Below are 13,741 nucleotides of genomic sequence, written 5' to 3' on the forward strand. Positions count from 1 at the left end.
TTAATAATATTAACATAACGGTTCTTTTCATTCAGCACTGTGGGAAAAACATCAATTCCAGGTTCTAACTTGGCCTTAGAAAACCAGTAAAATCTACATGTTTTTCATATTAATTTGTGAATATTTTAAATGTTTAATAAAAAGTCTTGATTTAATACTTAACTTGAGATGTGTGACTGGCTGTTGCCTGTGTTCACGGAACAATGCAGACCAAGGCTATAACTGTAACATTATCAGTAGCCGAAATATGAGTGGGCAATAGGCTAATTGTAGTTACGATATTGAAATCGCCGTGAAACTGTTGTAGCAATAGTTGGTTGTTGTCCTATAGAAAAATGTATTGGATGTCATAATTAGGCCCCCCCAAGAATATGAAATGCCCGTCCATTGATTTGTTTCTGCCGCCGGCTCTGAATTAAGCGCTTGTCTATTTTGCCATGTCATTTTACTTGTTTCATGTAATTGTTCTCCTAATGCATCATCAGTGTAATTAATAAATCTCTGCTGATTATAGTAGATATAATTGATCCATTCGACATTTTTGTTTTGCGTGATCCATATGAATATGGATTCAAACCCTGATTTAATTTCATCTCTAGCTTTAAACTCATTAGGTATTCCTCTAGGTTGACCTATTGAATCTAAGTCTACATTAGGATCGGGTTGATAGGCTCTCTTACTTCTGTTTTTGTCTCCTTTTATTACGTGTTCTGGTTCCATGTGTGCAATAGTAATTTCTTGAATTAGTCTTACTCTAGCGCATATTCCTTTCCATTTTAATGGCAAAGAGGCTAGGAGCTGTTTTTTCCCGCAAGCCCAAAAGAAATCTGCTACAACCATAGTTTGATCTTCATACAGCTCTATTGATGGTAATGCTATAGTCTGATTTTTACATTCTTCATTTGGCTTTATCTTTTTTCCTTTTCTTGTTCCTAGCGCTTGAAGTTCTGGAATTCTTACCGGTATATTTGAATTCCAAGCATTAGTTTTATCTAGGTTCCATATAGTATCGCACTTTCCTTCAAATTCTCCTAAATCATGAGTTCCTGTAGACTTATTAAAGCACTCATATCCTTGGCTGTAGTCTATACTGTACCATTTTGGTATTTCTACTTTTCCTTTTTCTATTTTAATATTTGCATTTACATCCCAATATTGACACCAGGTTCCCCAATGTGCTCTATTAAATTGTTCATGAAATTCAGAATTCCCTGAAAGAGCTAAGCACTCAGCTGAGCAGTAAGGTCTAAAATAGTCATTTGTATGACAAAAGTAACTATTAAACACAGCACATTGTACGTAATCATGTGGGTTTGGAACTACTATTACCTTATTCAAGGGAGATTTGGAACACACTAAGCAGTTGCCCGCACCTATTTCTCTTGCTGTATATGTTGCCCATTTATACCAATCATTATTTTGCGCTGTTTCCCATAAAATATATTCTTCTCTATCTCCCTCAATCTTTTCTTTGTCCACATTTCTACGTTGTTTTGATACCTTTTTCTCTTCAATCAATTCTTGTTCTGTTGGGGTTATTGTTGAGTTGTCACTAGGTCTATTTGAGGGCTGAGAAATCAATTGTAGGGAAGTCAGGGTGGTCATGTCTGTAGTTTGAACTTGAAAGGAAGTTGGGCTGCTGATGCTTATAGCTTGAGCTTGCAGCATCAGACACAGTAAGTATGTGAGGGTCATTATCAGGCCCATCATCAGACTCATTCCTTTCAGTTTGTTGATTTTCTCTGCTTTGCTCAACAACTTGTTGTCCTGAGCTTTCAATGTTCTGCACCCTTTCGTCCTGATCCTCCGTTTCACGTGTTATTTCTTCTCTTTCTTGTCTTTGCCTTGGAACTCGTGTGCAGTGGTTCAGATGAAACCAGGCAGTCTTTCCTTCCACCTGGACTGCTGTTGGAGTAGCTGTCACTACTTTGTAGGGACCCTCTCTCCTAGGCTCATTCCACTTTCTCCTGAACACCCTCAGATAGACTTGATCACCTGGAACCACTGGACAAGGTGTCTCTGTCTCCTCACTGGGCTGCTTTCTCGATTCCTGTAAATATATAGCTTTATGTATTGCAGTTAGTTTCTTCATATAAGATCTTAATTCCATTTGCAATTGTTCCAATGGAGGTCCTTTATAGGGACCTCTGCAATACGGCACAGGCATGGGTCGACCCGTAAGCATCTCATGCGGTGTTAGATGTGTAATTCTATTAGTTTGCATGCGATAGCTCATTAGTGCAATTGGTAAAGCATCAATCCAATTGAGTTTAGTACTTACACATATTTTGTTAATTTTGGCCTTGAGGGTCAAATTAATCTTCTCAACTATGCCTTGTGATTGCGGCCGATAAACACATCCTAGTCTTTGTTTTATTCTTAATTGCTGTAAAACTTGTTTTACAGTCTTCTGTATGAATGCTGACCCATTATCAGAACTTATTTCTGATGGTATTCCAAATCTAGGCATTACTTCTCTTGTCAAGAATTTGATCACTGTTCCTGACCCTTCATCTGCTGATGGTATTGCCTCTACCCATCTGCTAAATCGATCTATTACCACAAGCATGTATCGTTTGCCTTGTACTCGCTTTATCATGTCCACATAGTCCATTACTAAGTGTTTAAATGGCCCTTCTGGTACTGGTATGTGGCCTATAGGTGTTGCTGTACCTTTCCTAACATTGTTTTTGGCACAAATTTCACATGTGGACAGAAAATTGTCTACCATTGCATACAAATATGGAGACCAATATCCCTGCTGTTTAATCTTCCTAATTACTTCCCCTCTCGCGCAATGGTCAAAACCATGAGCATCTGCAATTAGAATATTTAAAAATGCTGTTGGTGCAACAATCTGTCCTTCATGTGAACGCCAAATATCTTGTGCATCCTTTTTGGCCCCTCTCTGATACCACATAGAGTGTTCATAAGGGCCTGCTTCTTTTTGAATTCTAACAATATCTTCCAATTGAGGTTGTGGTTCTATAAGAACTACTGGAGTTAATATTGCTACTTGACATCCTGATGCTTTTTTAGCTTCCAAGTCTGCTACGTTGTTACCTTTAATGACAAAGTCATTTCCTTTTTTATGAGCCTGGCATTTGATGACTGCCAATCGTTTTGGTAGCATCATAGCAGACATTAATTGACCTATTTGTTCAGTATGGTGGATGGGAGTTCCATCACTCTTTTTGAAACCTCTCTGTTTCCATACTGCTCCAAACAGATGACACACACCATGAGCATATGCTGAATCTGTAAAAATATTTGCTGTTAGTCCCTTTGCTAATTGACACGCAGTTGTCAGCGCTTTTAATTCTGCTAATTGAGCAGAACAAGGCTGTACACAATGTTGGGATATTACTGGTACAAACTCATCCTTGTCTTTTCTTACCACTGAATATCCTGTATGATTTCCCAGATAATCTTTAAAACTTGAACCATCTACAAAGTAAATTACATCTACTTCTGGTATTGGTGTAGATTCAAGATCTGGCCTTAGTCTGGTAAAGGCCAGTGAATTGGCCACACAATCATGTTGCTCACCTTCGTAATCCAAAGGAATTAACTCTGCTGGATTTACCGTATCACATCGTTTAATGGTAACATCTGGGTATGTAAGCAATGATGAATATGCCAGAATCGAGCTTGAGTTAACACAAATTTACCTTGTTCTATTAATTCCACAGTCTTATGGTGTGTATAAATAGTTACTGGGTATCCCATAGTTATTGTAGATGCTTTTTCATATGCATAGTATACTGCTGCAAGGCCTTGTTGGTAGCATGGTGGGTAGCCTTGAGCTACATTGTCCAGCTTGGTGCTATAATAAGCTATGGGCTGTTTCTTCCTGCCACTACAAGTCTCTTGCATCAGAATAGCTGATGCATATCCATCAGTTCTATTTGCAACATATAAATAAAATTGTTTAGTATAATCCGGATTTCCGAGGACAGGTGCCCTCTGTAACTCTTTTTTTCATGGATTCAAATGCTATCATTGCATTTGTATTCCATTTCAATGAATTACCTAAATTTTGTAGTCCTGCCTGTTTCATGATTTCTCTCAGTGGAGCTGTTTTTATTGCATACTCTTCTATCCAATCTGCACTGAAGCCAGTCATTCCTAGAAAAGTCATCATTTGTTTTACTGTTTGCGGCAATGGTGCTTTACTTATGCCTTCTAAATGATTTGGAGCTATGGCCTTCGTACCATATGAAACCATTCTTCCTAAATATTCAACCTGTGGCTGGCAATACTGTATTTTATTTTTTGATGCCTTGTGACCTCCTTCTGCTAATTTTGCAAGTACTTTTATAGAGTCTTTGTGACACTGTTCTCTTGTTGTTGAACAAATCATCAAATCATCTACATATTGTAATAAAGTGCTGTCTATCATAAGGTCTTCCAAATCAGCTTTAAGAACTTGATTGAATATGTGTGGAGAATGTTTAAATCCCTGTGGCATTCGAGTGTAAGTATATTGTTTATCAGCATATGAGAATGCAAATAAATATCTACTTTTTTCTTCCACAGGTATGCTGAAGAAGGCATTACATAAATCAATTACTGTGAAATATTTAGCATCAGGTGGTACATTTGTTAACAGCGTATGTGGGTTTGGAACATCAGCTGGCCAATCTTCTGCTATCTCATTAATTGCTCGTAAGTCATGTACCAGGCGCCATTTAGATTTATTTGCTTTAATTACAGGTAAAATTGGAGTGTTACAGTAACTTTTTGTTTCTATTAACACTCCTGCTGTTACCAGACCTTCAATTGTATCCTTTATGCCTGCTTCTGCTTCAGGCTTTAAAGGGTACTGCGATTTACGAGGTAGGCGTACACCTGGCTTGAGTTGTATTGTTATTGGACTAGCTGATTTAACCAATCCCACATCGGTGTCATGTTGAGACCATAACTCAGTTGGTACTTGTTGCTCAACTTCCTTAAATAGTTCATCATCAATAGTCTCTATTGATTTGTTGGTTGTTATCATTTGTTTTTGCATTTTTTGATTAATGACTACTTCCTGAGGCAACCCCATTAATTTCGTTGGATACAAAATTTTAATAAAATTCTTGTCAACTGAATGAAAAATTAACGGATTTATTGTTGGCTCCCACTGGCATTGTTCTGCTTTTTTCATCATTGGCCCTAAATCTTTTGTCTCACAATTTTTTCCTGTATATAAGGACACATGTGGCATGGAGTCTGGTACATTAAACCAATTTTTTATGAATTCATTTTCTATTATAGCCATTGCTGCTCCCTGTTTACTTATTATGATGTCTTTCACATCTAGTTCAACTTTTTGGTTTTCTGTTTCTTCTTGCCATAGTTTTTCTATTTTCTCATCTCTCTCAGGGTCATATATCATAGTACAATGAAATTCAGATTTTGGTAACTGTGCCTCAAAAATCTGTGCTTCAATGAACTTTCCCCATGTATCAATTATTTGTCTTACCTCATTTTCAATTTGTCCTATCCAGTATACATTTGCTTTTGGTTCAGAGATCATCATTTGAGTTTTTATTCCTTGTTGGTCTATATACACTCTGTCACAGGTATGGTGCGGATGAAGACAGGCTGAGGCCCAAAGTTCCAATTCAAACTTTTACTATAATAAAACTTAAACAAAACTGGTACAGGCAAGGGTAACACTCTCCATACACAATGACATATACAAACATTGACCGACAACTGAAGGGAGAAAGACAGGAACTTAAATACAGAGGATGACGAGGGTACAACAGGTGAAGACAATGAAGGGTGATTAACTGATTAACTAGACAGGTGATGAAAATGAACTAATGAAAATGACGACAGAGATGACGAAAAACACTGAATGAGAAAAAACAACCTAAAAGTCCATAGAAACAACAGAAAACACATTAACAATGTGACAGAACCCCCCCCTCCCCCCAGGCGCGTCCTCGCGCCGTAAAACATCCAAAGGGGTGGGAGGGTGGGCGCCCTGGAGGCTGATGAACAGGTGGCCGATCTGGAGCAGGAAGCCTCCAGGGCGGAGCAGGACGTGCCGGTGGCCAGGGCAGAGCAGGATGAGGGCGTGGCCATGGCGGAGCAGACGGACCCTCAGGCGTCCATGGTGGTGAGGACCCTTCGGGCGGCCATGGCGGTGAGGACCCTTCGGGCGGCCATGGCGGTGAGGACCCTTCGGGCGGCCATGGCCGTGAGGACCCTTCGGGCGGCCATGGCCGTGAGGACCCTTCGGGCGGCCATGGCGGTGAGGACCCTTCGGGCGGCCATGGCGGTGAGGACCCTTCGGGCGGCCATGGCGGTGAGGACCCTTCGGGCGGCCATGGCGACCGTGTCGGCAGGGCCTCCACGATCCCCTCAGAGGACTTATTGCCCCCCCCCAAAATTTTCTTGGGGAGGTCAGCACTGGACTGGACCCGCGGCGAAGAGGACTCTGAGCTGACCGGGGCCAGCGGCGAAGGCGGTCCTGGGCTGGACGGGACCAGCGGCGAAGGCTCTGGGCTGAACGGGACCAGTGGCGAAGGCCCTGGGCTGGACGGGACCAGCGGTGCAGGAAGCTCTGGGCTGGACGGGACCAGCGGTGCAGGAAGCTCTGGGCTGGACGGGACCAGTGGTGCAGGAAGCTCTGGGCTGGACGGGACCAGCGGTGCAGGAAGCTCTGGGCTGGACGGGACCAGCGGTGCAGGAAGCTCAGGGCTGGACGGGACCAGCGGTGCAGGAAGCTCTGGGCTGGACGGGACCAGCGGTGCAGGAAGCTCTGGGCTGGACGGGACCAGCGGTGCAGGAAGCTCTGGGCTGGACGGGACCAGCGGTGCAGGAAGCTCTGGGCTGGACGGGACCAGCGGTGCAGGAAGCTCTGGGCTGGACGGGACCAGCGGTACAGGAAGCTCTGGACTGGACGGAACCAGCGGTGCAGGAAGCTCTGGGCTGGACGGGACCAGCGGTGCAGGAAGCTCTGGACTGGACGGAACCAGCGGTGCAGGAAGCTCTGGGCTGGACGGGACCAGCGGTGCAGGAAGCTCTGGGCTGGACGGGACCAGCGGTGCAGGAAGCTCTGTGCTGGGCAGCGATAAGGGCTCTGTGCTGGGCAGCGATGAGGGCTCTGTGCTGGGCAGCGATGAGGGCTCTGTGCTGGGCAGCGATGAGGGCTCTGTGCTGGGCAGCGATGAGAGCTCTGTGCTGGGCAGCGATGAGGGCTCTGTGCTGGGCAGCGATGAGGGCTCTGTGCTGGGCAGCGATGAGGGCTCTGTGCTGGGCAGTGATGAGGGCTCTGGCGCAGGATCAGCGGGCTCTGGCGCAGGATCAGCGGGCTCTAGTTCCTCCCACTGCAACAGCGAAATCTGGAAGCCAAAAAGCTCAGGCACCGGCTCCTGAAGTTCCGGAGCGACAGGTGAGACCGCGAGGGAAGACCCAGACACCAAAAGGGCTTTATCTAAAAAGTCACAAAAAGGTAGATTTAAGTCTCCCAACAGTAGTAACTGGTCCCGGGGATCGTCCAGTCCGCACCAGAAGCGCTGCTTCAAATCGTTCTCACTCCAGTACACATCTTGGTGGAGGTGGAGGTACAACTCCACGAATTCCTCCATGGAACACCCATTCTGGTTAAACAGAAATGCCTCCATGGTGTCCTCCTCCATAACTTTTTGGTCGGTCAATCTGTCACAGGTATGGTGCGGATGAAGACAGGCTGAGGCCCAAAGTTCCAATTCAAACTTTTACTATAATAAAACTTAAACAAAACTGGTGCAGGCAAGGGTAACACTCTCCATACACAATGACATATACAAACATTGACCGACAACTGAAGGGAGAAAGACAGGAACTTAAATACAGAGGATGACGAGGGTACAACAGGTGAAGACAATGAAGGGTGATTAACTGATTAACTAGACAGGTGATGAAAATGAACTAATGAAAATGACGACAGAGATGACGAAAAACACTGAATGAGAAAAAACAACCTAAAAGTCCATAGAAACAACAGAAAACACATTAACAATGTGACACACTCCTTCTGGAGAACACCAAATTTGAAGCCCTAATTTACATAATGCATCTCTTCCTAACAAATTAACAGGAGTCTGATTGGATACGAGGACAGGTAGTGTCACACTTTTATTTTTAGTTTGTAGGCAAACTGGAGTAGTCATAGGAATTAGTTGCATTTGTCCCGAGAATCCTATTGTCTTTGCAAATTTTCCAGACAAAGGGAGATGTGAGGCATAATTTGAATTTACACATGTATAAACCACTCCGGTATCTACTAACATGGGTGTAGTTTTACCTTCTATTTTAATCTATAACATTGGTTCTTGATCAGCATTATTTGTCAAAATTGGTAGCTGATTATCTCCCATAGGATTCTCTGGGCATCCCTAATATCCCTGATTTGGACCTCCCCAAGGGTTTACTGGGCCCTGACATGGACCCCGAAAAGGGCGTTGCCAGCTCCCCCCCCTCCCATCCCTTGGTGACTGTTGCCATGGACTAATGGGGCAGTTGACTTTATTATGTCCGGGCTGTCCACACCTCCAGCACACTCCTGCAGGGTTATTATTAGGCCTGCCTTTTCCTCTTTGTCTCCCTTGTGGTGGATATTTTGTCCATCCCATTGGCTGCTGCTGTGGAGCATAGACATTGACAGTGGGTGCAGGGATCTGGTGTGCATTTGGAGGTATTGCTACAGGTGGGGGTAGCTGCATTGCTGACTGTGGTGCATTCATAGGAGCCATTACTGTCATTTGTTCTGATTCTTCACCTTTTACAACAGCTTGAATCTTTTTCTTATGATTGTTTGTCAGCTGTTCAAGCTGTAACTGAGTTAGTTTTCTCTGTAGATCTTTTTCTTGAATTTTTAATTTCTGTTCATTTTTTCTGTATTGTTCTACAGCATGCGTCACATGATCACAAAACTCTGTGTGTTTTGGAGTTTAAACCGACCACATCTTCCAGCTTGCTCTTTACTGTTTGTGGCATAGCATCTACCACAGCATTTCGGAACAATGTAGCCATTAACCCCCTGGGGTCGGCAATCACGCCGGCGTGATTTGCGTGTTTTTTTTCACATAGCAGCTGAATAAACTTAAAATACTCCGTCATTTGTGGTCATACAGACTTAATAAAAATGAAAAAAGAATCTGTGAGATGTCTACTTTTGTATGTGTCCACTTACAATCAAAACAAAACGTTGTGCTTTTGTAAAATAAAGAAATTAAACAGGGTGTGCTTTCTGCCTCTCCGTGTCGCGAACTTTTTTTTCTTGAGCATGTCCCTAAACATAAAAAAAAACTCAGCGAATACTTGTCACACATTTGTGAGCTCTATATATTTATAATCATTTAAGTGTGTAGTTTTAAATGATCTGATTCAAAACGAAAACAAATATTCTCTAAGTAATTTGTATAAAACCAACAAGATATTCCGTTTCTCTAACCCTTCCTCATTAGTTTTAATGTGACCACACCCACACGCGCAAAACATATAGACATGCAAATCGTCCATGTGTCGCGCGAACGCCCCCATTACCTCAACAACAAAGCGGCAAACTTTATCAGTCCTCTTCAGTCGTCGAGTTTGAAAGACACGCTGTGAGATTATTGGGTTTACATCTGAAGAAGAAGATCGCGATTTGAAGACAAGAACGATTTTAAGGTAAGAAATAATTCTGAATTATATTAGTTAGTGTTATTGTTGCATAAACTTCATATTGCCATTGAACTGTTGCTCGATGCTTCAGTGAATGTTCCCTGCACGCGCTGTGAGAGTTTGAGTCATTCGCGCGACGTGCGTTTGAAAAGCAAAACGCACCATGATTTTACTCCAATCTCATTTCATAACGTCATATCGATTGTAAACATTTGAAGTAATATGATAATCAATATGTTTTTCTCTAGTGTAGTAGTGTTACTGAAGTGTTCCCTTTTAACTATGCCTGCTATACTATTGTTCTTATTATTTGATTCAGCCCTGCAGGTATATGCCTACAAGGCACAACAAATATATATATATATATATATATATATATATATATGTGTGTTTGTGTGTGTGTATTTTGTAAATTTTAAAAAGGAATTTTCACCAGAAATCTAAAATGTATTCCCACAATCATGCAGCCCTGGTTTCTTCTTGATATCAGCATGTTCACAGCTTTTATATATATATATTTTTTTTTTTAGGTAGCTACCCGTCCTGCTGACTTCAACATGAGCATGAGGAGGTGAAAAATCAAACACCTTGGAAATGACAGGTATGCACTATGTTTCAGGAAAGGAAAGGTGTGTGACTGGTTAAGTCTCTGTCTTTAGTTCAGTGTGTTAAATAATGTGCTTTTTTGCCATTTGTTGTGTATCTTTGGATGATGTGTTGTAAATAAATTCAAACAATCAAAAAGCCATTCTTTTTTAAATCTCCTCATTCTTTGTGCAAGGTAATGTAATGATAGTGCCTGAGAGCTCCTAATAGGGCCATTATGGGAGGGCCTTTGTCTTTTCTCAGGTGTGAAACACTCAATATTCATGGTGGTTTACGCCTCCTCGCATAAAGCTTTCTTACACAAAACATGTCATACAAATTTTAAATCAATATATTGTCTTATCTGAATGAGTATTCAGGATGATTTTCACATAGTTTTGGAGCAAATATTCTAGGCTACGTGATACAATTTTCAAAAGCCTTGCAAAGAAATAATTAGTTTGTGTTTCATGACATTATTTCAGTGACTTTTTTTTTGGTCATTTTCACAAACCACGCATAAATGTTATTATCTCAAAACTACAAACTTTTACATACATGCTGCTGACATATTATTGTAGCAGAGTTTGTGATGAATGCAGTGTAATAATACTTTAGTCATGAAAATGTCACAAGTAACAGAAATAAGCACAAATGTTAGAGCATGTCAGAACACCTCCAGGACCCAGAAAACACCTCAGACCCCAGGGGGTTAATGGGTCTCCTTCTGGATTCCCTTCAGTCTCTTGCTTCCATCTTTTTAATTGTCTCTGTATATATCCGATTGGGCTTTCTGTATCTCCCAGTTGTTCCCCTTTTAATGCTCTAGGGTCTATTATGGTTGGATACTCCTCACGCAGTGCCTGCCATACTGCTGGACGGAATGCATCAAAAACAGTCCCATCCATGTAATACGAGTCAACAGCTCTGTCTAAGTCAGATTCTTGGAGGATTTCTTCCATTTTTGATCCACCTATGATTTTTGCCAGAAGTGCTTTAATGTCACCCACAGATAACAATTTGCCCATTGTTTCTTCTTCAAACACCCTAATCCACTTTCCAGCTCCCTCATGAATGTTTGGGAGGCGAGTGACTAACCCTTCAAGGTCCTGTGAGGCCCAGGGTACATATTGACCCTCTGTACCCTTAATTAGAATTGGGAGTTGTTTCGGCAGAGATCTAAGCCTTCCTTTATCTCTTCCTTGTGACCACCTTTCCTCGTCAAATGATAACTCCTGTTCACTTTCTATATCTAACCTGTCCACTAGTCTACTCCTATTTCTGACTAATTTGTCTGTATCTTTTATTAATTGCTCCGTTTCTTTAATTTTCTTATCTATTTCTTCATCAATTATTTGTGTCTCTATTTCAATTTCCTCTTCTTCTTTTTCTACTTGGTGTCCCTCATATTGTGTTTTTATTTTTTCTAATGCTGCTCGTGCTTGTTTATAGCAATCTAAGGGCAAGCTCTTTTTGGTCGTTTTATTTTGAGTCATTCTTTGTCTTACATCTGGTCCTGTTTGTTTTTGTTTTTCTAATTCCACATGTCCCTCCATTTTCATTTCTCCTATAACTTCTACTAGTTCCTTCAACATTGGAAACTGACCTTCTAGTATTTTTGAAGGTGGTTTGGCAAAGATGTCCTCTTTTCTTTTTGTTTCTTTGTCTATCTCTTTTATTATTTTCCTTGCCTGCTTTATACTTTTCAACATTTATTCACCCTCTTGTTTAAACAATGCCAGCACTTCACGCTTTTTTTCTCGTTTAGCTTCTCTAGTCTTTCTCTTTAGGCTCTTATTCTCTAACTTATAATTTTTTACCAAAGTTTCCATTTCTTCGCACACTGTTACATCAAATGTCCCTTCCTTTGGCCATTTTGTCATCATATTTTGAGTTCTTTTTTGCCATTTACTCGACATTTTATCAATTAATTGCTTACACAATGGGTATTTTAACCCTAGCATTTCCACTGGAGTAGCCATAATTCTCCTCTAATTTTAAGTCTAATATTAAGTATATTCTTAGGAAGCAATTACTTTTGGATTATTTAACTTACTTTATGTTTTCCTAACACTTTCATTTGAATGTTTCCTCAGATTCAACTTTTCTCTATTTCTTTTTAAATTGCTCCTTACTCAACTACTGTTAATCATTAATAACAGCCACTTTTTTATTTAAATGATAGTAATTATATAGTAATTATCTATTATACTTTGCATAAACAGATTAAACAATTATTTAGCACCACTCATCAGGATGTCTCAAATACTTTATTGTATGAATCTATTTAGCAAATCTAGTTTTCTAAATTAGTTTCTCTCACATTCACAGTATTTTCCCATTCACATCACTCACAAAAGTCCTTTTATTGAATTGGGACAATTTTTATTCTTTCACTCTTGTTCCTGGGGCTTATTGCTGCTTATCCCCGGACTCATACTCTCATGCCGTTATCTCTCCTCGAGTGGACAGTTAACCCCCCACCACCAGACCACAGTCTGTGTAGGTCAGCAAGGGGTCACAATCCACAAGAAACAGAGCTTATTTTTAACCGCAGTCACCCTAAGCCCACACATCTACACACACACACGCTCTCTATATTTTACTCAACTCCCTGTCAGTTTTACTCACTTATTTTATAAGCAATATAAAAAAATTAAAAAAAATTCCCTACGCTTCCCACAGTGACACTTTTAACTATCCTATTCTAGCCTACCTGAGCAGTCCCTTGTTAATCCTAACAAGGCGGTAACCATAGGCTAAAACTATCCTATTCTACAAGATCTAGCCTACCTGAGCAGTCCCTTGTTTAACCTAACAAGGCGGTAACCATAGGCTAATCTTAATCTGTGTGCATGCTATATATCTATCATGGCCCTTTTGATAAATAAAAAACAGATCACCCACTGATATCCTTATCAGTAAATACAAATCCTTTCGTACGTACGATAAAACCTTAGCGCAAAACTAATAGTACCAGTGCCCATATAATCCAAATAGGATTGCATAAGAACTGGCAAGTATTACCAGGAGCTCCCCCGCGCTATTTCAAATTTCTTGAGATCCTCAAGCCCTTGATATTAGAAATCACAATGCATGCAATCATTTCTGGAATCAAAGACCTTTTTTTTTTTCAAAACATTTTCTTAGTTCTTTGAATTTGAAGAAGCTTTTTTAAAGTGTCTCACCGTAACGAGCAAATATCTGGGCGAACCACACAAACTTATAAGCAAAAACTGCTTACCTGTGGCCACTTTTAGTTTGTGTCGCTCGTCCAGTCGAGCCCGTCGCGGCTTTGCCACCAGCTTCTAACGGAGCCCCACGTTGGGCGCCAAATGTTGTGGTTTCAATCTTCCTTGGGAAATGACTTCTCAGAGATCTTTGATGCCAGAAAAGTTAGACTTTATTCACAAACAAAGCCGAGCGCCCTTCTGCAGAAAAAGTCGCTCCAGACATGTGGTCAGCTTCACATATATACCCACATCACTTCCAAAAATGGTAATACCTC

General features: G+C 41.1%; 2 protein-coding genes across 2 annotated transcripts in view; one reads left to right on the forward strand and one right to left on the reverse strand.

Annotated features, from left to right (window-relative positions):
* Window positions 1-1,666: 1,666 nt before the first annotated feature.
* LOC306996786 (uncharacterized protein) overlaps window positions 1,667-13,741 on the reverse strand; it is a 49,517-nt gene continuing 37,442 nt past the window's right edge. The window contains exon 2 of the mRNA XM_079609681.1: window positions 1,667-2,050. The gene's annotated coding sequence lies outside the window, so the exon portion shown is untranslated. The remainder of the gene's footprint in view (window positions 2,051-13,741) is intronic.
* LOC306996787 (uncharacterized protein) overlaps window positions 10,194-13,741 on the forward strand; it is a 135,145-nt gene continuing 131,597 nt past the window's right edge. Inside the window, exon 1 of the mRNA XM_079609682.1 lies at window positions 10,194-10,249. Within this exon, the coding sequence (XP_079465808.1) occupies window positions 10,243-10,249 (7 nt within the window). The 5' untranslated portion in view covers window positions 10,194-10,242. The remainder of the gene's footprint in view (window positions 10,250-13,741) is intronic.

The sequence above is a fragment of the Phoxinus phoxinus genome (assembly GCF_949152265.1).
Source record: "Phoxinus phoxinus genome assembly, chromosome: 4".
NCBI lineage: Eukaryota > Metazoa > Chordata > Actinopteri > Cypriniformes > Leuciscidae > Phoxinus > Phoxinus phoxinus.